Below are 27,587 nucleotides of genomic sequence, written 5' to 3'. Positions count from 1 at the left end.
TTTCTACATTTTTAGGCTTTCTGTCTAATGGACAGAAGCATCGCAAGTATACTGTAGTCTCTGAGAATGTTTACATGTAAGAATTTTCAACCATATCAATATCTACTCAGTTTTAAATGTCCACTATTTACGTTGATGAGTACAGCGGAGCAAGCTTTTTGCCAAACCACGGCCGACTTGATGCGTCGCTCTAGCTAGCTAGGAGCGCAGTGAGGGATCCAGTCGGTCGTGGCCAAGCGATTTCAACATGCCCCGCAGACGGTGGCGCCGCTGCTACCTCTAGTGTATCACTTACTAACTCTATGGCTGACTCGGGCTGTGCACACCTACCGCTGATAGGCTCCAGTTACCTGCTTTGGTCGACAAGGTAATGCAGGGCCTCTCAAACGCCCAAAATCTCACGCGTGCAGAGCGAGGCGCAAGAGCTCCGTGCACTGTGCATCGGTGCCGCTCGGTGCCGCTCGGTATAGCTCGGATCAACGCTTCGTCTCTGGGCTACTCGGCTAAGCTCGGCTCTGCTTGGCTATACTCAGCTCAACTCAGCCCGGATTTGGAGCGCTACGGCGCAAGTGGGGCAGAGGGAGACAGGCGGAGCGAGCGAGAGAGGCGTGAGGAAAGAGAGAGTAAGCGCTATTGCTCCAAATCGAGGAGTGGGGGGTCTGCACTCTGGTCAACCAAGCCAAGTCGTCTTTTGCACCGTGCACAGTGCATGCACCACGCGCATGCACCCTGAGAGGCCCTGAGGTAATGGTTCAAACTTCCAGTTACATAAGGATTGACGAAGTAATCTGTTAGTGTATGTTTGTGTTTGGGTACTTCTGTATCAATACGGTTGTTTAAAGCCCATTTCCCTTTATTTAAGTTTATAAAAATCATGACTTTTGCTACAGAAGGGATATATCAGCGGCATATTATTTGGCATTATTCTGCTTCGTAATTGTTCGTAGAAAAATTGAGCATGTTAAGTACCCCAAAAAATAAATGCCATTATTTTTCACTTCAAGGTTTATGGCAGTCTTTAAAGGTGTACAGTAATTATTTATTTTTCTGGAACACAGTCATTACAAAGCATGACCACATTTAATTATGTATGTCCTTATATGAAATAATGTATACATGTACTCCACGGAGTACCGTGTAATGTTCACCCCTCAGGCATGCGCTATCTGATAACGTCCTGGACTAGCACTCGTAACAGCTGTTTCTCGTGCACGCACAGCTGCCAGTCAGCTCGTGACTTTCGCATGTCTGTTCTAGAGAGAGGTTTGTGAAGAGATCATCCATTGGAGGAAGGTGAGCATATACACGAGGGGGAGGGACGTTGATGCTGGAGAGAGCGGGTCTGTCAGGCATTTCAGTACCAACTTAAATCGCCGTTCGCCCCCTGAGGGTGAGGGACGTACATGTAGAATACACCCGCGGTATCCCCTGCCTGTCGTAAGAGGCGATTAAAAGGGGAGACCAAGGGATGATCAAATTAGAACCATGAGACTATTTGTAATTAGTACCATCACGCAGGGAACACCATTGGTCGCATTCACTTGCGCGTAGTACCACTATGTTAGGTACGCAATAGGTTTGTAATTAGTAGCGACAGTGTGTGCATCAGGATGAGGGTCTTACAATACCTGTAATTCGTACCCCTATATGAAAAACACCACGGGATGAGCGACACCATGGTCCTGCCTTGCCTATGCTTAGTTCCCACTATGTGAGGAACACCACGGGATAGTTCGGGTCTCTGTGTTTAGTCCACATATGTGAGGAACGTCATAGGTTTGCGTTGCCTGTAAACAGCGCCGCGATGTGCGAAGCACCATAGGTGTGCGCATTACACTACCTGTGAATAGTACCAAAATGTGTGGAATACCGCGAGTCTGCGCTACTTTTGATTAGTACCGCCAAATGACAAATAGCATGGTTCTACTTTCCTAGCGATAAGTCCCATTATGAGGGGCCGATGACCTGGATTTTGGACCCGTTTCGACTACAAGCATAATCGATTCAGCATCGTGCTATAGAAGCAGTCCCTTGGTCAGTAATACTATTGTTTTGTGCCAGATTCTGTGCATGTGAGGCACTGTGGGTCGGTTCCACTGATCGTTTTAAATTCATATCCATCCATTCATGCTTCATCCTTACGCTTTGAATTCTGATCGGTGGAGGATTTTGGACTTTTAATTTGTCATACCATTTCGCCTCATTTCGTACCATTAGGGGCCGATGACCTCGATGTTAGGCCCCTTTAAACAACAAAGCGTCATCATCCTCAAATCGCCGTTCCTATATGAGCCATATTTTCTCCGCGTAACTGCACAAGTACGAGAGTTCAATTCTCCTCAGCATGGAGTGAAGATTCCCGCAGAGGCATGAAGAACAGGCGGACATGGTTCCTTTCAGATGCACCATAGCCAGTATAATATATCGAAGTAAATGAACAAAAATGGCCTAAAATGGACTTACAGGTGTTCCTTTCTGCACCGAACAATTCAGTTTCCCTTGCTATTACAAGTGCGCGGCAACAACTGTCACATTATATTGAAAGAAATGATTGTTAATGGCATTATTCCACGTTCCCATGACGGACTGCAACTTCACCACACTCGTGAACGGCCGCAGCTTGAATTATTCCCGCAAGACCAAAGTATATCACTCATACGCAGCCCCGCACTCGCACTTAATCACTAACAGACGACAGGCGAAAGCCAATAAATCATAAACGATACAACACGATTGCGTCACTTCAACGGCATGTAGCGCACTCAAGTGGCACGTGTTCCCTATCTAAAATAGGCCACGGCCGCACTGAGTAGCTCAGACGATAGAACACTGGCCTTCTGAGCTCCTGTTGGTGGCTCAGCCCGGCAGTGCTTGAAGTTGCTCAGATACGTCAGGTCAGCCTCGTGTCAATAGTTCAACGGCACGTAAAATAATTCCTACTGGACAAAATGTCAGTATTTCGGCGTCTTCGAAAACCGTAAAAGAAGTCAGTGAAATGAAAAATTATTTTTATTTTTATTTATTTAATCCGTTTACGCTCCAGGGTTAGTTTTACCCGGGACTTAGCGAGTGATCTCACCTCTACCATCTCAAGGGCTTATCCTGGAGCGTGAGATATTTAGTCTGTGATACAACTGAGGAGGAAAACCAACACCTCTTCTAGGCGACCTCACCTGCTATGCTGAACAGGGGCCTTGTGTGGGATGGGAAGATTGGAAGCGATAGGCAAGGAAGAGGGTAAGAAGTGGACGTGGCCATATATTGTTAGGTACCATCCCGGCATTTGCCTGGAGAAGAAGAGGGAACCCACGGAAAACCGCTTTGAGAATGGCTATTCCGTTGATCTCCCTAGGTGAGTTGACCCCGTTCCAGTCCTCGTATCAATTTTCGAATTTCGTGGCAGAGCTGGGAATCGAACCCGGGCCTTCGGGTGTGGCAGCTAATTGAATTAACTACTATACAACAGAGGCGCACCATTATTATTGTTATTATTGTTATTATTATTATTATTATTATTATTATTATTACTATTATTATTATTATTATTACCATATTTATAAATGCATTATGAAAGGTTTTTTTCCTTCACATTAGTTTAGGACGAAAGTTCAGCTGCCTCAGCAGATTGTACGTATTAGTCATACAGTATAAAGTACAAACTGTTCTGATGCACTGCATATCAACATGTGCCTGGGTTGTGACCAGTCTTAAGGGAAGTAATGGTTTAATGGTTAGGAAGAGCACTGACATATTCGCAGCTCTGGCACAGCAGTGATGATATATCCCCACTAGCCACCACACCATACCTCTTACTTCTCTATTTGTAACCTACAACTTTTTATAATTTCGCAGAATTCCGATAATGTTCTTGCATTTTGCCATAGTCCGGCTCCATGGCTAAATGGTTAGCGTGCTGGCCTTTGGTCACATGGGTCTCGGATTCGATTCCCACATGGTCGGGAATTTTAGCCATCATTGGTTAATTCCGCTGACACGGGGGCTACGGGCGACATGAGGTAAGGACTAGGGATCAAGAGAACATGCATTTATTTGTCTGCAAGAGGGAACTCGAACCAAGGAACGCCAAGCGTGAGGCTAGAGCCTGTCTCCGCCATGCTGAGCGAGGGAAACCCATGATGAAATGAGGGGAGGTGTTATCCTGACCACAAGTCATTTGTGAGGGAGGGAGGTCAAACTTTTCACAATCGTAATCTGGAATCCATCTTTAAAACTTCGTTTTTGATATCAAGGAAATTAATGATTTTAATAATACTGCATTGTACAAGGATCCAAAAGATATGTTCGTCATCACTGAATTTTATTAGGGTTTGTGACGTCCTTTATGGCGATAATTTCATACAAAAGAAGGCATATACAGTTAGGGCCTATATAAGAGTGCAAAGTTACAGAGGCCATGTGTTTATTGTCTCGACAGCCACTTGACGGGGGGGGGGGGGGAGTCCCTTGAGTGAGTTGAAAATGAGGACAGATATTTATTTATAATTCTGAATTGTGCGATCAGATTTCGTCCGGGCGATCTAAACCATCTTATAAGATCACTGGTCACCTGATTATCGCACTATTGCGCCTCTAATACCCCGTGAATAGGGCGCATGTAAATTTTGAAAGGGGAAATCTTCCTAGTTGATATACGAAGCGGGAAGCGTTACCCGGCAACATTCTTCGTTTTTATCTCGTGAGGGACAGATGTGTGTCAATCGTGGACCATATTTTTCCTTTGTATGTGAACTTTGAATACAGTATCAGTGAATATTGTTCAAAATAGAAATATACAGCAGTGTAACTCATACCGGAGAAATAATTGAGCGCGTGGACGTGTTATTTGAATTCATATAGAGCCCGTACTCGAATTAACATTATCATTAATATCTCCTACCCCTGAAAAAAGTGTCGGATAGAACTAACTTAATTAGTGACGTGGAGTGAATAGGAATGCAATGTTAGATACCATAACGTGTGCTCAAAAAGTATATTTTGCGCGGTCGAATTGATTACTCTGTCCAAAGATATTCGATCCCGGGACGTTGGATGAAACCCGTGCGGCACAGAGTATAAACTAAAGGATTCGCGTGCGACACCATTAACTGTGTGTATCTATGTTATAGATACCAATATTTCCCAGTGACCAGAACTATGGACATTCATCACAACATTCCCAGCCAGCGCTTGGTATTCATCGCCATCAGCACAGGCGCTATGGACCACTAGACCCAGGATGAACATCCCGTAGCTGACGGAGGCGTCATGAGGAAATGAAGGCTGAGTAGTTCTACTGTTATTAGGCATGACACGTAGTGTACTGAAAATTCATTCAAAATAAAGTAATAATGAAAATAGTAGTAGACAGGGTTAACTTAGTTTAAAATGTTTGCTAGTGAATGGCACCGTGTTTTATCTAGTAACAAGTCTGAGTGACTTAGATTTCGTACATATGGGGAGTTTAATGTCTTTGTGGGAAGTTTGCATTTCAAAGTACTATTTTATTTGATGTTTCGTCGGTATAGTTTGTTTTGCTGTAAAATGGTGAGTTCCAGTAGTTTTCAAGGGAATGATAACATAAGAGGGTTTTGGTACTCAACCAAAGGGAGTGTTATGCATGTCAGGTAAGTTTACTGTCGAATAGTCAGCTTGAAGAAACGAGTACTGCAGTGATCTACAGAGATCCGAACTATGCCTTCCTTGAATTTACCTAGGTTCTCATTTTCATTTGAATTTTAGTGTAACCACATTTTGTTTTAGTCCAGGTAAATAACTTTGGGATTTTTGTTGTCACGAATTAATTGTAAAGAAAGGATGAGAGTATTACGTAGGAGCGGTATTATGTATGCCATTGACCTAGACGCTAGGCCTAGTCTATAATAATAATAATAATAATAATAATAATAATAATAATAATAATAATAATCTGGTGACTTGCTCTCTAGATTTCTGTTCCTTTGGGTTTACCAGCTGCCATATTAAGTAGAGGTGACTGAAGTCAGGACACCTGATGCGAAAGTTGAAAGCCATGTCATGGGTTAGGATCTGCGAGAGGTGAAATGGAATGAAATGAAATGAGTGTGTTGATTATGTGATGTGAAAGTCCAGAGTCGACTAAATTGAGCGTTTGGAAAGTGAGAGTTAAAGGGACGTGATGATCTCCCCATGACAGTGAAAAGTTATGTGTTAGCCACAGCTATCTGCGAGACAGGGGTATAGGTAAACGGCCTTTCCTAGAGGAAGCTCTATGTTATTTTTCATTTTTGAATTTTTTTCTCTCGTAACCCACACGACGAAAGAATTTTCTTACACAAGAGACGAGTAACAGGTTTATTGAATTGTTCCAATTGTTAACTGAATCATTTTCCCTCGGCTGACCTAATAAAAGACAGGAGATAGCGACCCTTTCTATCCCCTTTATCTGTGTTTAGTTTAATTGATTATATCTAGTAGGGTTTTCAGCCCATCTGCAAGCGTCTAAGGGTTTTGTGTTCCGATCTCGCTAACAACCGCATATGGCGGGGTTTTTCCACTGGAACCAGCTGTTTTATGTGTATATTTTTTTAGTATAGGAGTGTGTTACTTGCTTTTACATGTTGTTAGTATGTATTCCAGGTCGACGGTTGTTTTGACCCAAAGGTACAATCGTTGTCGCATTTTAATTTACACGCAAGCAAAGGAAAATGAACACAACGAATATTGTTCTGACGGACTAAATACACATATGTGGCTGGGAGGCGTGACCAGACTTAAGGAAAATAATGGATGGAAAGAGCATTGTGAAACATTTAGCTTTTGCCCGAACAGTGACGAGTTATGGCTATACTCGGTCTTGTCTATATAAATAAAATTGTAGGGGGTCCGCTGTCTGTAATTTCTTTTGTTTTGCCAATTTTTCAGATATTTATCCGTTTTAGGTCAACTCAAGACCGAATCGGTGGTTTTTACGTTTCGTGTCTGTTTGTCTGTCTATTTGTCTGTTCCACCATCACGTCGAAACGGCTGGATAGATCTCAACCAAACTTCATATTTAGAGTATACTCATATCGGGGAAGGTTTCCATGTGCATATCGTTTTAAAATCTTTGAATACACGGGGGGTTTATAGGAAAACCAGAATGGTTTTTCCATCATCACGTCGAAACGGCTGGATAGATCTTAACCAAACTTCATATTTAGAGTATACTCATCCCGGGGAAGGTTTCTACATGCACATCATTTTAAAATCTTTGAATAGACGGGGAGTTTATAGGAAAACCTGAATGGTTTTTCCACCATCACTTCAAAACGGCTGGTTAGGTCTCAACCAAACTTCATATTTAGAGTATACTCATCCCAGGGAAGGTTTCGGTATGCATATTATTTTAAAATCTTTGAATAGACGGGGGTTTATAGGAAAACCAGAATGGTTTTCCCCCATTTTCTCTTATACTATTGATTTTCTGTAAACTTAGTTTACCGTACGTGAAACGTCTCTTCATTATAAACAACTTTCGTTATGTTCATAATTTACCTTACTCTTCACATGACGGAGAAATTTACACTTTTCCGCTGGTATCATGCTCTGCATTGAGTGACCGACAGACCCACAAGGAACCTACAGGTTACCATGGCAACGCCTCTGACTGCATGCCAGCAGGGAAGTAACGTATTGCCATTTTCCTCATCATGCTTTTAAATTCGTGGTTGTTCCTTGGGTAGAAGGGAAGAGAGGCGTCAATCGGCCTATCTGCGGGATATTGGCGGAATATCGTTGGATGTTATAACCGCCCTGGAATAGATTAAGTAATAACACCATTAGTCATCTTATTATTATTTGTTTACCTAAGAATCACTGGACCTAAATTTCTCCTCTGTTACCGCTTTATTATATCCATAATTCACACTAGCATAATTTATGGAGGGGCATTTGATTTTCCAATACATTCACTTGGCATTTACATATTTGTCGTTATCCGGCTGTCCTCAGTTATAATCCATTTTCTATTACTTTCAACTTTCTTAACTGTATTATTTTATTCCTTAATTACGCCGTATGTACGCGAGTGCTACAAACTACTGGATGTATTTCCACCAAGACTCATATTTAGAATACACCTGTCCTTGATAGGTTTTAGGGCAAATATTGTTTCTAAATCCCTGAACTGACTGGGGGTTTATACGAAACCGAAACAGTGATTTTGCACTTCCACAAAATATACACAACCAAACTTAATGGAAATCTACCTACCTTGGTAGAAATTAATTTCTAAACCTTTTTTCTCATGTGCACCATTTCGATACGAGGATTAATAAGGGAGATATCATTAACGGACCGTTTTTCTGTACAAGTCCCATCGGACTTAACTCACGAGCGGGTGCGTGTAAAGCGCATTCCTTACAACTTGAAAACTACTGAAGACATTCGAACGAACATTAATATTTAGCATCCACCTGTCCAAAGGTAGGTTTTAAACGTAAATAACATTTCATGTTCCGGAATGGACTGGCGGTTTATAGGGAACCGAAATGGTGATTTTACTCTTCCACAGTATATACAGAACAAGACAAACCTGACTGGAAATCGACCAGACGTGATGGAATTCCACCTCTAAACCTATTTTTTTTCATGTGCATTTTTTCGTCAGGAGGATTAATAAGGGGATATCATGAATGGTCACTTTTGCAGGTTAAGTCCAGCGGACATAGCCCAAAAGGTGTTTTATATGGAGCAGATTCCTTATCTATATAAATCAAATCGTAACGACTGTGTGCCTCTACACTGACTATTTTGGCGAAATTTTCGTACAGCTTTCCGTTTAAGGGGTAATAATGACCATCTCCATAATTTTTGGTTTAGTTTCCCGAAAGTCCTAATTTTTACCCGCCTCGCCCAAAATCCAGATAGCGGCATAATCTGCCAGAAGAAAAAGAAGATAATTGAATTTTGACAAAATTATACGTTTTAGCCTGTAACGAACGGAAAACATCCTAGATCATTAAATTTTTCACTTTTTATCCCCGAAGAATATCGAAATATGCAGGCAATTTTAATGATGGAGCAGACCTTCCTAAATTCCTATCACTTAACGGATTGCACAATCTCCGTTCAATTTGCCGTATATGTATCCCTTTTGCGTTTGATTTTTCTCTATTAATCGATGTTAAGTCAATCTGGTATTTTCACATGCATAATTCATACTTTCAATTAATTATATGAAATACAGAATCATCATACTCTTCACGAAAATTGGCCCACCCAGTAGGCATGTGTTGTCTGTTAGGTCATCAGCCCAGAGGCTAGTTGGATCCTCAAATAGCACCTCCAAAGGTTATGCGGTTATAAGGAAACCCCAAAAACCAATGGCAGCACCAAAATGAGGCATACTAGGCAAGATGAGGAGTGAGGTAGTTTGCCATTGCTTTCTTCACTGGGTCAGAAAGTACTATTGCAGCACGACTGACCCCACGAGCAGCACCTTTTATAACACTCAGATGCACTAGTCATGCTCTGAATGTCATTACTCAGCACTACCCATACCCCAGCAACTTCCATATTGTCAAAGCCATGGATGTTGACTGAGACTTCGGTGGAAGCTACACTTTACTCTGGCCTGTGCCAAGAGATGGATGCAAAAGTACTGTAGCCATCAAGAAATGACAGCAGGCAGCCAGTAGGCATATGTGAGCTAAATGCTATGTATTTAGCTGTCACATAATTATCCGAAAAGTAATGTAATGTGAGATAATCTTACAAAACCTTTACCCTGTTCCACGTTTCTAACTCAATCTGACCCAGGAATAGATGACATACCATAGGACCAGCCATTTAGGCCACTAAATCCGGCGTGTCTTATGGTATAAACCTTTGTCGATATGTCGTACGTTTAGTAGCAGTTAATCTGTAAATGAAGGTCTTCAATATTGTAAACACGCATATACTTTCGTATGTCGATCTATATATATTCACTGATGTCGATTTTTAGCGATCGAGAAACGATGGGTCTGATATTGTAATCAGTACTCCCCACACCGACTTTGACTGGCAGTAGGAAAGGGTTCCTTCTCCAACTCCTGTGTAACTGTCATTAGTAAGGAAGGCCTACAATTGTAATGAATAGTTCCCTTCTCGATTTGACTTGCAGAAGGCAAGTGAGCATGCAGTTTTGTTTAAAACTCCCGTACCCGATTGTGTTTGGCAGTAGGCAAGGGTGTCCGCCCTTATAAAGAAATGTCCTCATCTAAAACGTGACTGGCATTAGGCATAGTGGCCAGGTATTTTGATGGAAACTCACCAGCTTGGTGTGACTGGCAGTAAGCTGGCTGGCAGTAGGAAAATGGGCCTGGCATTATATTGATAACTGCACAACCCAATGTCGAGTGATGGTAGGATAATTGCCTACCATTATAATAGAAACTCCTCAACTGTAATCTGTCTGGAAGTAGGAAAGGGGGCTGCCATTTTAACGAAAACTCCCCAAATCGATTCTGTCCGCGTAGTAGGCAATGGTGCCTGCAATTATAATGTAAACTTCCCAACTCGATTGTGAATGCCAGTAGGCAAGCGAGCCTGCCGTTATATCACAAATCCGTAACAAACACTTTACATTGGAAACAACGTACGGGGACCTCCCCATGCTCTTTCTCGGATAACGCTAAGAGACATGCAATTTTAAAACAATCTTATTTACTGCATGTACACTATTTACTTCGATATTCGAATACAATGTAGAATACCGTAGCGAAGCACGGGTACATTCGCTAGTCCTCAATAAATCTGAACGATTCTCAACGAAATAAATAATTAACATTGTTATTATTCATTTGTATTCACCATTGTTTATTTGCGCCATTTCCCATCATCGTCAGGAGTCCAATAAACCCATTTTATTTACAAATTTTAAATAATGTTATCATTTCTTTTTAGTTAATTGACACCCGTATTTCTCGTACCCTTTAAGCCGCTAAGTTATATTCTCGTATATATAATGCCCAATAGATTTAAAACCCAGTTTACGACCCTGTAGATATATCGCCGGAGACCCGTATGGGTAGGGGGCTTGTGCAGTAGGTGACGTCTTCATCACCATTTCATCCTCATCACGACACGCAGGTCGCCTATGGGAATCAAATCGAACGACCTGCACCTGGTGAGCCAAACATGTCCTCATACATTCTCGGCACTAAAAGCCATACGCCATTTCATTTCATTTGCCATAGTCATCTACATCTCAGTATCTTTCCCTCTAATAGTTTCTTTCTTGCTCAGCTTGTTATCTGAATCTCTTTATCCCAGTAGTCTCGCGTTCCTATTTATGAAGAAGTACTTATTTAATATTAACGACAGGAGGATGTCCGACTGAATTGTCAGTGTAGTGAACTTCAGTTCAGAGAGTCCTGGTTTTGATTTCCGTTCGTGCCTGTTAATTCCTATAGGTCGACTGTTAGGTGTTTGTGCTTGTTTAAATAAGACGTCACACTGCACTCCCAACCGCTACAGAAATACGTAATACTAGAATGCATTTGTCTACACAAGACTGCCGTCAAAGTGAGGAGTCACATTACATCTATAAACCTACTAATGTATGGAGAGAAGAAAAAGAAGAAGAAGAACGATAGAAAAATCACATCTTTTAACATTAAGTTTGTTGCTCCAAAGTTGCGGCCAATGACGAAAACCGCTATTTGAACCCCTAAACCGAAATTCGTTAATTTAACGCCAAACTGACCGATTTCTCGTAAGACTTTTCTGGGGAACGATTTCCTTCGTATTCTGTGAGGACGTTTGCCATTAATATAGGCTATGTAACAGCTGTAGTTATTTCAGAATGGCGCAAAGTGTTGCTCCACCGAGTAAGACGTCTTCTGCCTATTAATGTCTTCAGGGATCTACTGTAATTCCTTTTTTTTTTTTTTGCTTTACGTCGCACCGACACAGATAGGTCTTATGGCGACGATAGGATAGGAAAAGCCTAGGAATTGGAAGGAAGCGTCCGTGGCCTTAATTAAAGTACAGCCCCGGCATTTGCCTGGTGTGAAAATGGGAAACCACGGAAAACCATCTTCAGGGCTGCCGACAGTGGGCTCGAACCCACTATCTCCCGATTACTGGATACTGGCCGCACTTAAGCGACTGTACTGTAATTCCCTTTAGACCCATAACTTCAACATTTTTCATCTTATCCCTCCATATTGACATAACTTTTAGCATCCCTTTAACTACGAATAATCGTATTAGACCTCGGATTAGTGGAATGCGACTTTGAAGGGGTTTTATTAATTTATCTATTAAATGTACAGACACGGCAGTTTCAAAATTAATCACTTGGGCAGGTCGGACGAACTTCACAACCAGATAAGGGAAAGACATATTTCTTATACAGCACGTGGACACGATTTAATTCAAACATTAACGTTATAGCTCGGGGTTACCTGATCATGACTGTCTTGTTTCCAGTCTGCCCACGACTGCTGTGAACACAATATGATCATTTCAGTCGCAATGTCCAAAGTAAACTGAAATTGGTTATCTGCTCGCCTTATGATCATAATGAACCACGACCAATCAATATGAGGATCACTCCAAATGCTCCACGATTTTTAACAAACGCCAATCCTTTTCTACACATTTGTTATTTACAGAGTATACAGAAGTTTATATTCAATTGTTGAATTTAGTTTAACTAGTTCCCACCAGGCTTGTCTGTCAAAAACAACGTGCTTTTATGAAGTTCCTTTGCTGTGAGAATGGAAAATATTCACAATACGTTAAAACAAATGTATGAAGATGGCGCTGGCGATAACAGTAGCATACTGTTCGTCGCTGGGCACGGAGATTATCGGGCAACAATAGACGATAGACATGACAATATTCGAGATTCTCCTTGCAGTGACAGGTCGTATACTGCACGAACACCTGACAACTGTTCAGCGCGTTAACGTCCATCTCCCGTTACTTACTTTGAAAAGGGTGAAGGTGAACTACACACACTTGCCAGGTATATGTTTTCCATACTTTGCAATAAGCAACGGGTGTGTAAAATCTGCATAAGCAGCAAAACCCACGAGCCAATTACACACCTAGCATGAGTTGGGTTATATATTACATGTAAATCGATGCGATCATTAATTACGAGTGACAGCACACTTGGCTTACGTGGTTTTTGGAAGAGGGAGAGAGCTAGGGGTTTGACTGACTTGGATGGTGAGATGTACAGCAGTTCAACATAAAGCACCACTGGCCATTTAACTCAGTTGTTCATAAGTTGAGAACCGCAAAACATTTTACACATTTCCAACGATTAAGTGCTGTTCGTGTGGTTAGGTGGAAACGAAGTATTATTAGTGACCGTGGAAAGAAATTATTAGACAAATTTACTTTTATAAAATTAGAGAAAAATGTTTGAAACACTTTGGCGCTACTTTAAACAAGAAAGTATTTAAAAGGGTGTTTTTTAGAAGTTGTTTTTTTACGTCGCACCGACACAGATAGTACTTATGGCGACGATGGAACAGGAAAGGGGGAGTGGGAAGAAAGCAGCCTTGGCCTCAATTAACGGACAACCCCAGCATCTGAATGGTGTGAAAATGGGAAACCTCAGAAAACCATCTTCAGGACTATGGACAGTGGGGTTCGAACCCACTATCTCCCGAATACTGTATACTGGTGGCAGCTATCGAGGTCAGTTTAAAAGTATGTATATGCCATAAATGCAAAATAGCATAACTGCTATAAATAAATTTTACAATATATGCATGGTTATTTTTAAAAGGAAATAAATGCCATAAAGACTGTATGCGATTTGCATACGACCTTTCATTACCTGTTGTGTTTACACAATGTGTTAATTACATTATTCAAGGCCGGTGCGTGCAAATTAACACGTGCGCAGATCACATACATTTACGTTTTTGTGCCTGAAAAGTGCGTGCAGTTTGTCTTCTCCGAGTGTCACCTATCGTTGTCAAAGAATACTAAACAACAAAGGCTGCAAGTTTGGAAATCGTTATTAGTTATGGCCAGTATCCTAGTTAGAAAATCGGAATAAATCGTTCCATGCTTCTATTTTATAATAAGCAGATACAGTAATTACTAAAATATCGGGTACAGGAAAAACATTCGTGAGGATTCATGAAGTAATTCCTGAGAAGTAGAAGTATGCAAAGAACAAAAAGGTATTGAAGCTATCCTACAGACAACAGTCGAGTTATAGAACCGAGAATTACCAGCAGAATGTAAATCTAGTACTTACCATTGACGTCTATGTCGACCCAGGATGTGATAGGTGAAGTGAGGGCAGCATTGTCTGCTCGACATTCATAGCGGGCTCCCAAGTCTCCTCTGCCTAACGTCGCATGGATCCGGTTCTTGCCCGTACCCACACTGTTACCACCACTCTCCGATGTGTACTCGCCTGTAATAATAATAATAATAATAATAATAATAATAATAATAATAATAATAATAATAATAATAATAAGGTATGGGCATATCAAAATTGGTATAAAATAGAAACATTATACAGTAAAAAGGATGTCTGGAAATAATTTGGTAAAAATTAGTTACACGTTTCATGCTTTTGCCTGCAGAAACCAATCACTGTACGGACCTCCTCCCAGCGCCACTTCTTCAGTAACTTTTAAATTTTGCAAGGACCCAGTTTACCGACTTGTGCACCTAGATCCATCTATCGGTGTCCCTATAAATGTTTGGATGCATACTTTGGAAAGGACTCTGTTCCTTCTTTCTGAACAATAAGACTAGAGATCTGGTTTAGACTCTCTTCGACTTCCTGCGAACATAATGCGCTCCGCTCTTAAGTATAGCAGCGCGCTCAAATCTGATCAAGCTGGCGCGGTTGGGAGTCGTGTGTTTATTCTGGGTACCGCCGCGAGCCGTGGCTATATGTCAATAAGTTAATAAAGATCATGTTGTATTCTAAACATTTCACGCTCGTGAAGACAGTAACTACGAAACTGCAGAAGATAAAGACGCTGCCCCTGTGCAAGCAATGTCCTAGCCGCACAGCATTTGCTCGTAAGGAGCTCGGTCGTGACTGATCACCTGGTGTGTATGTGTATTATTGCAATCTAATCATGGCTAAATGGTTAGCGTGCTGGCCATTGGTCACAGGAGTCCCAGGTTCGATTCCCGGCAGCGTCGGCAATTTTATCCATTTCCCTGGCACGGGGGCTGGGTGTATGTGTCCTCTACATCATCATTTCATCCTCACCATGACGCGCAGATCGCCTACGGGAGTCAAATTAGGCCTAAAAGATCTGCACCTGGAGAGCCGAATATATCCTCGGACACTCCCGCCACAAAAGCCATACGCAATGTCACTAGAATCTAATAAAAACTAGGGTTTTATGGTGTATTTTATTAACTTACGTTTTTGTTTTGAAATAAATCGCGTCTAGTGCAGTGTGACCTAGTGAATATTTTCGTAAAAGTCAGTAGCATTGTATGCACGTTACTATATGCGCTATTGAATCTCAAGCTATGTAAATATTTACAATATCCGCGACGTAATGACACATCAGTTCCAGAATGTTTGTTTGTTTGTCTGTCCAACCCTTGTCCCATATCTCTATGGGGTCGGATATGGGATGAGGTGAGATGAATCTGTCGTGGCGGGTTTCCATGACCGGATGCCCTTCCTGACGTCAACCTCATCAGAGGAGTTAATGAGATGAAATGAATGACGTGATATATGATACTAGGAAGAGAGGGGGTGAAACGCGGTGCCGGCACGTAGCCTACTCTTTTCGAATAGCACCAAGGGATCTGCTCAAGGCTTAACGCCTCCATCCAACGGACACATCACTATCAACAGCGTCATATGCCCTCACTCCATATGAGCGCTGCGGAAACACTTCGAATTTAATCCAGGTTTTTGGCACGCCATCTAGTGATTAGAGATTGCATAATACCACCACCTTCCCAACCCTACCGACCAACATTCTGATGGTGAAATGTTTTCGACCAACAGGACTCGAACCGGCTAACCTCGGTGTCAGACCGTTTAGATATCAACGCCTAGGATCATGGCCATCAGGCGGGCACACATCAGTTTCAGAAACGATATAGACTATTAAAAGAGTTTACTAAAAACAGCTTTGGCAAATCCGTCCGTCCGTTCTACTGGACCGATTTGCTTCATTTTTGCTATATTCTCTCCGGATCCACCTGCCGGTGAATCATGAGACATTGATAGGTCTCTAAAGTTCGGCCGACTTTGAGTAATCATAAAATCAAATCATTAAATGCTCACTCCAATAATTGCAGGCGAAAGCTTAGCCTAACCCGCAATACATTCTGTACTTAGCAGGTTGCTAAGCGACTAACACTATTCTGATATGTGTGATTTTCATCCTTAGTCATGTCATTACATGCATGTTTGATTACTACCTGTCAAGGCAGAGAGTATACTCTTCCTCTGATCACGGAAGAATACCGTTCCCTGCTAGTATTCTTTGAATCTCTAACCTTTCTAGCTAGTTACGAAAATTTTCGGCGACGCAAGGAAAACCATCTTCAAGGATGTCTATTGTGGGATTCGAACCCAGCATCTCCCGAATGCAAGTGACCAACTCGCTCGGAAACGTAACATCGCATGAACGCTGTAAACATGAGATTTATTAGGTCAGTATGCGGTTCGCATGCCTTTGAAGAGCTAATAGAAAAAATAAAAAGCAATAACAATAATGCACATTGCTTTAGAACTGGAAAATGTTTTTTCCGTATTAGGAAAATCTACAATCAATTGCGTATTTTTTTAATTTTAAGGGAAATAAAATGCCATGAATATCTTTTCCTAGATCCCGTAATATTTTTCGATACAACAGGCTGTATTGATTGTGCCTCAATACGTCCAGCATTGAACTGTACTCTGTGAGAATTGTTCTTGACGCAACCAATTGGCTACATAAAAAGCTGTAGCTGGGAGCAGCACCGCAGCTGGGCTTATAGCAGAATTCACTTTTAAGCTAGGTGGTTAATGATTTGAAATTGTTTCTCTTCGTGGTGGAGGCCAGCGCTGTATTTTACTGCCCTAGGTCACGCGATCTGCCAGTCCGCATTCAGTATAACGAAATCATTACCGTACAACTTCACCATGGAAATGCGAGTAGAGTGATGAATTTGTAAATAGTAAAAAGCGTGCAAAGCCGTACAGTATACTACAGACACGGATTTATGTTGTAAATCTCTCACTTCCCTCGGTTTTACAACTTTCCTTTCAAACACACGACTGGTTGGCTTGAAGAGTGGGTGGTGGGGGAGATTACTCGTCCTACCTGCTTCATACATTTTCAGAGTCGGCAGTTTAATTTACGACGCAGAGGGAGGAGGGAGCAATGGGCCTGTCCCGGTAGGGAGGTTGAAGAAGGAGTGTCGCGCCAAGACACCTCAAACCTCCACCTCTTGGCACGACTGGGTGATATTTCTCGCAGCCCGTTCTGCTTCTCCTTATTCCAAGCCAGTACCTCACTGAGTCCTCCCCCTCCACGGCACCACGAGAAACCAAACGGTAATTGGGATTCTAAATTAAAGAATCCTGACATTCAATGGTTATGGGAGCGCATTCACTTTCTCCTTTTCTTTTCGCTTCCCTTCATCAACTCGCTTAAGAAACGAGGGGTGAAAGAGACGAAGGGAGAAGGTATTCCCTTTCTCTCTTTTCTTTTCCACGCGAGAAAATGGAAGAAGATTTGTTAAGGATGAAAAATGTTAGTGCTCTTACAGTTGCTCATAGTTCAGCCGACAAAGCCACCACTGATGGGTAATACTCGTGCCATATCAATAGAAGCTATTACAGCATGTAAAAGAGCGAAAAGAGCGCCCTCTTACCGTCAAGCGTGCGCCATCTTCCTCGCACTCTACCTCACACATCGATAGACACGAGAGGCAGCGCTGCGTTCAAACTGCAAAGTTCACTTCTTAGAGAAAATTAGCTAATTTCATTTTAAATAATGAAGTCTAAAAGTCTGGGGGAAATTGCATTCGAGTTACCTCACATCACTATCGTGGGTGTACGAAAGTTCGCTGTACTTGCGGCTAGGTGTATGCTCGCATCAAGGACCTCAAACAACCACACTTATCAACAATAGATGTATATTGGGTCCTGTTCTCATGCTCTAGATGTTCCCATATAAAACATATGGCCTAACAGACCTAGGATCCTTTGAGATGCAGTTATAATTACGCAAGAATCCCCTAAAAATGAATAGGAACACTGGCTATCTATTCAGCAAAATCTGGTTGACAGCTATTATAGGTATGGGTAGGTAAAGATCTTCTGTGATCTGCATTATCTCCATTTCTTTCCTGCATATTCATACTCTCCTAACGAGTACTCAGTGTACTGGTTTATACATTGGTAGGCCAATGTGAAGCAGTATCAGATACTGTACTGTACTGCAAAACCACCAAACGATGCGAAACATTTCTATTTGTACCGCTGATTTCTTGTTTTACTTTCGCCAGTTACGATGCCTAGAACCTCTGTGGATCAGCGCCACCCTTTCACCGCTGTGTTCGGTAGTTCAAATCCCGGTCACTCCATGAGAGACTTGTGCTGGACAAAGCGGAGGCGGGGCAGGTTTTTCTCCAGGCCCCGTGCTTTCATTACAGCAACATTCTCCAATATCATTTCACTTCATCTGTCAGTAATTAATCATTGCCCTAGACGAGTGCGACAGGCTTCGGCAGCCGGCACAATTCATGTCTCGTCCATTCATTCCATTCCTGACCCGGTCGAATGACTGGAAACAGGCTGCGGATTTTCATTCAATTTCATTTACGATGCCTACAACTTCACTATCAAGGAAGACCAACATAACACACACACACATACACACACACAAACACGCGTCACCAAATTGAAGCTCGCTCAGCTTGAACCGAACGCTACTTATGATCGCGTAAAATGGCGCTCATGCTCGCCTGTCCGAAGACCGGAACCCACAACAGGGGGAAAAAGGCTATAAAGAAGTCTTGGCTTCAAATGTCGCTGCTTATTCACTCAGAAGTAGCATTAGTACTAGTTTAGACTCATAAATTTGTATATTGAACGAGAAATACACAGTTAAAAAAATTAAGAGAACATGTCTTTGAACGTATGCCATGCTCCACGAAACAACACCTCACACCTAGGCATATTACCAACTAAACATTTATGCTGTACCGTTGAAGTATACAAAAGAACATCGATGGATTCGCGTTCATTTTCAGAACACAATCGGAAATGTCCAAATAGGGGCGAAAACAAAGTGATAACAGTCCTCCCGGGTGGATATTTTTTTATCGCAGTTGGAGAACTTCAGTATGATGTATGTCCTCCACGAGCATTTATCACAGCTTGGCACCTAAGTGGCATGCTCCGTGTAAGTCGAAGGAGGTCACGTTGCGGTATCAGATCCCATTCTTCAATGAGAGATTGTTCGAGGTCTTGGAGAGTCTGTGGTGTAACAGGACGCACACGAACACTTCTGTCAAGCCAATCCCACACATGCTCGATGGGATTAAGGTCGGGACTCACTGCTGGCCATTCCATCTCTTGCATGTCCAGTTCTCGCAAGACAGCTCTGGTGATAGGCGCTACATGAGCACTGGCATTGTCGTGCATGAGTATGAATTCAGGGCCAACACCATATCCAGCAACCAAGACATGCTGTAACAGTACCTGCTCGATGTATCCTGCAGCGGTAAGATTACCACGGACGACGACAAGATCCGGACGGCCATCGTTACTAATGCCATCCCACATCAGCACAGAACTTTGTCCGAATCGGTCGCCTTCCTGGAAAACATTTGGCATGTTCTGCTCATCACGGGGTCTGCATACACATTGACTTCCATCACGCTGTGTCAGGGGAAATCTGAACTCTGTGAACAACACAGGTCTCCATTGGCAAAGTTGCCGGTTGACGTGGGTACAGGCAAACAGAAGGCGAGTTGCGCGATGTTGCTGCGTTTAACAGGGCACCCAAACAGGACGTCTAGGTCTTAAGGACACTTCTCTTAACCTGTTCCTTACTGTCTGGTCAGACACCGTAACTCCAGTGACCCTCCTGAGGTCTTGTTGCAGTTCTCCGGCAGTTGCTGAACAACGCCGCAACCCACAGATGGTTAGATATCGGTCATCCTGTGGGGTTGTCATGCGTCCACGACCTTGTCCAACCTTCCTTGTGAACTGGCCTGTCTCATTGTAGCGATTCCACAAGCGTTGAATAACTGACGGGGAGACATTGAGATCCACAGCAACACGACGAAAATTCCATCCTACCCGGATCAAAGTGGCGGCCCTTGCGACTTGAACCTCGTTAAGATGTCTCATGGGATGTGCTGGTTTACGTATAACGTGCTTAAAAGACCGCAGTAGTCTGTGTACTTCACAATGACACACGGACGCACCGCTATTCACTTTGTTTTGAGGGGTCACCTGACAGTTTAATGCTTGGCTACGCCTGCAGATGGAGTATAACTTCGATTTGACATACCCTGAGTAGCTAAGGTCTCAAGGTTTGTTTTTTTGTACGACCATTTGAACCGCATCTCCCAAATTAACATTCACATACCATACGTTACAAAACATGTTCCTCTAATTGTTTTAACTGTGTATTTTTAATAGTACGTATCTTAGTCAATTTTATTAGAAAAATATTTCATATTTTGCAGCAGAACTCCATATCCTGATAGGCCTATATGTATATTTGTGTAATGAGAATGTGTAGGTATGTTGCAACTGGTTCTTGCCACTATTATAGTGAATAGGCTACTAAATACTAGACGTCTAGTCGTCAACCTCCGAGGAGAAAACACCTGTAGTCTCCTTTTACGACAAGGAGGGAACTTGCCTCCACCAGGTACAAAATTTAGAGTACCAACAATACCTAAACTCTAAAGACAAACAAGAATAATACATTTTTAACCACTGAGTCATACACTGAAGAAGTAATTCATTCTCTTAAAGGTTAGATGATGAGTAAGACAGAGAGTAGTACTAATGATATACATGTGGTTGCATCACTGAAACCGGGTGAGTTGGTCGTTCGGTTAGAGGCGCGCGGCTGTGAGCTTACATCCGGGAGATAGTGGGTTCGAATCCCATCGTCAGCAGGCCTGAAGATGGTTTTACGTGGTTTCCCATTTTCACACCAGGCAAATGCTGGGGCTGTACCTTAATTAAGGCCACGGCCTCTTCCACCCAACTCCTAGGCCTTTCCTATCCCATTGTCGCCATAAGACCTAACTGTGTCGGTGTGACGTAAAGCCACTAGCATCACTGAAGAAACCAGGTTATTCATAACGGACTGAAATATCTCAATACGCCTATGAGTCTTAAATCGTGCCGTTTGTTACGGAATTTGTCTCTGCTCGGGGCAGTAACACCGTGATAGAATATAAAAGTCAGAAAGAGGATATTTTGAAAGTCAAAGTTCAACGGTCTGTTATTTTTGTCGATCTGTCTACACGGCTGATTCAGTCTTGAAAGAAGTAAGCAGTGTAGTCTTTAACCAAGTTATAACATGCCTTGTAACATTCACTTATACTAAAAATAACCCTTTCTAGTATCGTTTTAAGATTTTAATAATATTTTTGTTACTGTTATTAACTTGTCTCAGTCACATCCTTACCTTTGACAATACGAAAATATCTGATCTAAGTGATGTGTGTAGTCTAACGCGATTCCTTGTGCAGCCAGTTCTTGTTTTGAATGGTCTGAAAACGTCACTCATAGGGTTGGTGGGTGGGCTTGGCCGAGTGATAAGCAATAGTAAATTAAGGCTTGCTGAGCAAAGCAACCATTAAACTACCTCACTCCTAATTTCCCTTGTACGCCTCTTCAGGCCATCAGCGACAACTGACAGTGGATTGGTTGAGGATGAAACTAACCTTCAAGCTCAATACTCAGCATACATAATATACCTTTCAAGCTCGTTGCCTACACCTGACAACAACTCACTGGTACGCTTACCATGCATTGAAAACCACTGCCATAGATGAATCCTATGTTTCTTCCCACAGGGCTATAATAATAATAATAATAATAATAATAATAATAATAATAATAATAATAATGTTGTTTGAGTCATCAGTCCATAGACTGGTTTGATGCAGCTCTCCATGCCACCCTATCCTGTGCTAACCTGTTCATTTCTACCTAACTACTGCATCCTACATCTGCTCTAACCTGTTTGTCATACTCATACCTTGGTCTACCCCTACTGTTCTTACCACCTACACTTCCTTCAAAAACCAACTGCACAAGTCCTGGGTGTCTTAAGATGTGTCCTATCATTCTATCTCTTCTTCTTGTCAAATTTAGCCAAATCGATCTCCTCTCACTAATTCGATTCAGTATCTCTTCATTCGTGATTCGATCTATCCATCTCACCTTCAGCATTCTTCTGTAACACCACATTTCAAAAGCTTCTATTCACTTTCTTTCTGAGCTAGTTATCGTCCATGTTTCACTTCCATACAATGCCACGCTCCACACGAAAGTATTCAAAAACATCTTTCTAATCCCTATATCAATGTTTGAAGTGCGCAAATTTCTCTTCTTAAGAAAGCTCTTCCTTGCTTGTGCTAGTCTGCATTTTATGTCCTCCTTACTTCTGCCATCGTTAGTTATTTAACTACCCAAGTAACAATATTCATCTACTTCCTTTAAGACTCCATTTCCTAATCTATTATTTCCTGCATCACCTGCCTTCGTTTGACTGCACTCCATTACCATTCAGCAGCTTCTCGAGATCTTCTGCACTCTCAGATAAAATAACAATATCATCGGCAAATCTCAAGGTTTTGATTTCCTCTCCTTGGATTGTGATTCCCTTTCCAAATTCCTCTTTGATTTCCTTTACTGCCTGTTCTATGTAAACACTGAAAAGGTGGGGGATGAACTGCAGCCTTGCCTCACTCCTTTCTGGATTGCTGCTTCTGTTTCAAAACCCTCGATTCTTATCACTGCAGACTGATTTTTATACAGATTGTAGATATTTCTTCATTCTCGGTATCTGATCCCAATTACCTTCAGAATCGTAAATAGCTTTGACCAATCAACATTATCGAATGCCTTTTCTAGATCTACGAATGCCATGTACGTGGGCTTGTCCTTCTTGATTCGATCCTGTAAGATCAGACGTAAAGTCAGGATTGCTTCACGTGTTCCTACATTTCATTTCTGAAGCCAAATTGATATTCTCCCAACTCAGCTTCAACTCGTTTTTCCATTCATCTGTAAATAATACGTGTTAAAATTTTGCAGGCATGAGAAACTAAACTAAACGTGCTGTAGATTTCACACCTGTCAGCACCGGCTTTCTTGGGAATAGGTATAACAACATTCTGCCGAAAATTGGATGGGACTTCTCCTGTCTCACGCATCTTACACACTAAATGGAATAAACTTGCCATGCTGCTTTCTCCTAAGGCAGTCAGTAATTCAGAAGGAATGTCATCAAATCCAGGTGCCTTGTTCCTATTTAGGTCTCTCACAGCTCTGACAAACTCTGACCTCAAAATTGGGTCTCCCATTTCATCAGCATCAACAGCCTCTTCTTGTTCCAGAACATAATGATCTATATATTTACCTTGATACAACTGTTGGATATGTTCTTGCCAACTTTCTGCTTTGTCTTCTTTCCCTAGAAGTGGCTTTCCATCTGAGCTCTTAATATTCATACACCTAAGATTTCCTTTCTCCAAAGGTTTACTTGATTTTCCTGCATGCAGCATCTACCTTTCCCAGGACCATACAACCTTCGACATCCTTGCACTTCTCCTTCAGCCATTCTCCCTTAGCTACCTTGTACTTTCTATCCACTTCATTCTTTAATCGCCTGTATTCTTTTCTGCCCTCTTCATTTCTAGCATTCTTGTATTTTCGTCGTTCATCAATCAGGTCTAGTATCTCCTGAGTTATCCACTGATTCTTAGTTGATCTTTCCTTCCTTCCTAACATCTCTTCAGCAGCCTTACTGACTTCATTTTTCATTACTATCCATACTTCCTCTATAGTGTTTCCTTCACCCATTTAGCCCTTGAGCCACATGTTCCTTGAAACAATCCCTCACACTCTTTTCTTTCAACTTGTCTAGGTCCCATCTTTTTGCAATCTTTCCTTTCTTCAATTTCTTCAACTTCAGATGGCATTTCATGACCAACAAGTTGTGGTCAGAGTCCGCATCAGCACCTGGGAAAGTTTTGCAATCCAACACCTGGTTTCTGAATCTCTGCCAAATCATAATGAAGTCTATTTGATACCTTCCAGTGTCTCCAGGTCTCGTCCACGTATACAGCCGTCGTTTGTGGTGTTTGAACCAAGTATTGGCAAGGACTAAATTATGATCAGTGCAGAATTCAACCAACCGACTTCCTCTTTCGTTCCTTTGACCCAATCCGAATTCTCTACTGTATTACCTTCTCCTCCTTGGCCTACCACAGCATTCCAGTCTCCCATCACAATTAGATTCTCGTCACCTTTTACATATTGTATTAAATCTTTTATCTTTTCATATATCCTTTCGATTTCCTCATCATCCACTGAACTAGTAGGCATATAGACCTGCACTATTGTGGTGGGCATTGGTTTGGTGTCTATCTTGACGACAATAATTCTTTCACTATGCTAGTCGTAGTAGCTTACCCGCTGCCCTATTTTCTTATTCATTATTAAACCAACTCCTTCAATTCCCCTGTTTCATGTTGATAATTCGGTAGTCGCCTGACCAAAAATCCTGTTCTTCCTGCCAACGTACTTCACTTATACCAATTACATTTAACTTAAGTCTATCCATCTATATTTTCAGATTCTTTAACCTAACACAACGATTCAAACTTCTAACATTCCACGCTCCGACTCGCAGAATGTCAGTATCCATCTTCCTGATGATCGCCCCCTCTCGTGCAATCCCCATCCAGAGATATTTACCCGGGAGGAAGGCATCATCAGTACATCATTCGTAGAGAGAGAGCTGCATGTCCTCGGGAGTTAGTTACGGCTGTAGTTTCCCGTTGCTTACAGCCGTGTAGCAGTATCAACACAGCTAAGCCATGTTGAGTATTATTACAAGGCCATATCAGTCAATCATCTAGACTGCCGCCCTTGCAACTTCCAAAAGGCTGCTACCCCACTTTCAATGAACCATTCGATAGTCTGGTCTCTCAACAGATACCCATCCGATATGGTTGCACCTGCGACTCGGCTATCTGTGTCATTGGGACACGCAAGCCTCCTCACCGCGGCGAGGTCACATGGTTCATAGAGGAATAATAATAATAATAATAATAATAATAATAATAATAATACCAATTTTACGTCGCATTAACTAATTTTACACTTTTTTGGAGAAGCCGAGGTTCCAGAATTTTGTACCACAGAGATTCTTTTATGTTCCGGTAAATCTAACGACACGAGTATTATTTATTACCACAATTCTGTGCAGAAATGTGGAAGATCTGTACACATAAAATGTTCCCCAGACTCTCTTAATATAAAATAATATTTACAAAATTTACAAAATATTTAAATAGTACTGTGCAAAACATACATGTATACTTAATTTCTAACTGCTCGTTCATTCTCTCTATCAATAGTTAGCTAATAACCCCCATTCTTTCAATCATTCCTGTGCTCAGACAATTCCTTTCGATCTACCAGGCTGTCACTCACACATTCCTGTGCTCACACACTTCCTTTCACTCTACCAGTCTGTCACTCACACATTTCTGTGCTCACACACTTCCTTTCACTCTACCAGTCTGTCACTCACACATTTCTGTGCTCACACACTTCCTTTCACTCTATCCGTCTGTCACTCAGAACATTCCAGTGCTCACACACTTCCTTTCACTCTAGTCTGCTATTCACTCGTTCCTTTTTTCCACATACAGACTGGCGTATTTGAGCACTTTCAAGGTACCACCGAACTGAACCGGGATCGAACCTACCAATTTGGGCTCAGAAGGTCAGCGCACTACCGTCTGAGCCACACAGCCTGGCATTTATTTATTTACTTATTTATTCAATATTTATTTATTTATTTATTTATTTATTTATTTATTCATTTATTTATTTATTTATTTATTTATTTATTTATTTATCAATTTTTCATACTCAAATTGTCTTCAAAAATAAATCATCCATCAAATAGTTCATGAGTCCAACCAGGTAACAAAACTCCTCCCACCCACACATGCTACAAAAGTTAGGAGCAACTAGTTTCTGCTGTATGCACAAAGCAGTTTCCTTATCCAGCTTGTGCAACCCAGCTTCTAGGCTCTACGTTCCAATAATGTACCTTATTGTTTCGGTGGTGCCTAAAAACAGTTAAGCTAACCTCTAATAACAGTAACTCGACCCACAGCTGTCAGCTCATTACTAAAAAGTGAAGATCGCAAGAGAGCTGTGAGCGAGATAATGTTGAAAATTTACGGCCCTCACCGGGACACTAAAGGCACATTTGCTCCCATTCTCATTCCCTCAGGAGGATTTGTGGATACCGATTAGCCGTTCCAAGGAAAGCGAGAAGAGAAGTGAGAAGATTACGTCTGAGACCTGCTGGGTTAGCTAATCAACTATACCCTTAAATCGTTCCATGTCCCCGCCTCTCGCTGGAATCTCACTTTTAAATTAAACTCAATAGAGCCGTATTTTATATTGTTCACTATTATTAAGAATTCGACATGTCCCAGCCACTGTGACCCCATTTCAAGGACTCTCTTTTATGTGCGATGAAATAAAGATCCTTCTCTCTGTCCTATATTTTCATTCCTTCTGCACATCTCATTAACATAATCACATGCAAAACCTCCAGATAATAATTCCACTAGATGACATTGTTCTGCACTTTCCGCTCCAGGCGCGCTCTGTCATTATTGACCGGTCTTCATGCAGTGTTTTATAACACTGAAGATCAAAACTCCACCAGCTGAGATGATTTCGGAAACCGTAATAAAATGTAAGAGAAGCAAAACATCTTAAGCTTTCACAGGTGATGTCTCGGTGAATGTGGAATAAATTCAATCAATCAGGTACCATTGATGAGCATTTAGGGCTGTCACCTAGGTGCAGATTCCTGTCTTTTGCTTACCTAGTCCTTTCTTAATGATTTCAAAGAAGCTTTTTGGTTTGCAATAGCTCGTGGTCCAATTGGAGATTTGATTCAAACCAAAATGTTTGATCAAATGTTGAAAATTGATCAATGTAGAGCAAGTATTCCTAATTCCAGGAGGCCAGAGGGCCACAACTCTATGTAGGAATGTAGTGGCGGGCCGCAAACATTATTTGAATTTCTTTAAATTCTTTAAATTAAATTAAATTTTTTTAAATGAGAAAATAAATTTGAAGTTTAAAAATTATGTTAGTGATTTTCCTTACGCCATGTACAGTCTGTTTTTCCAAGACTGTAGTCTATTGTTATATCAGTAAAAAGAAAGTGTTAATTTTATCTCGAATGAGGTAAAATGAATGCATAGGTATGACCAAAACAGCGCAGTATCCAGCTGATGAGTACATGCCGCACTGGGGCGAAACACCGATAATTTCTGACGATTGACTTTCCTGAATTTTATGAATACATAGGTAGTTGGTAGGAAAA

The 27,587-nt window shown here is 41.6% G+C and overlaps 1 protein-coding gene across 2 annotated transcripts in view; it reads right to left on the bottom strand.

Moving 5' to 3' along the window:
- The window catches only part of nrm (neuromusculin), a 1,172,097-nt gene that overhangs the window by 502,003 nt on the left and 642,507 nt on the right, over positions 1–27,587 (bottom strand). For both annotated transcript variants that reach the window (XM_068228563.1, XM_067151064.2), the window contains exon 4: positions 14,231–14,392. In XM_068228563.1, the coding sequence (XP_068084664.1) occupies positions 14,231–14,392 (162 nt within the window). The remainder of the gene's footprint in view (positions 1–14,230; positions 14,393–27,587) is intronic.

This window comes from Anabrus simplex, chromosome 7, assembly GCF_040414725.1.
Source record: "Anabrus simplex isolate iqAnaSimp1 chromosome 7, ASM4041472v1, whole genome shotgun sequence".
NCBI classification, from domain to species: domain Eukaryota; kingdom Metazoa; phylum Arthropoda; class Insecta; order Orthoptera; family Tettigoniidae; genus Anabrus; species Anabrus simplex.
The sequence above is the reverse complement of the archived record's forward strand: the minus strand, read 5'-3'. Positions and strand labels throughout refer to the sequence as shown.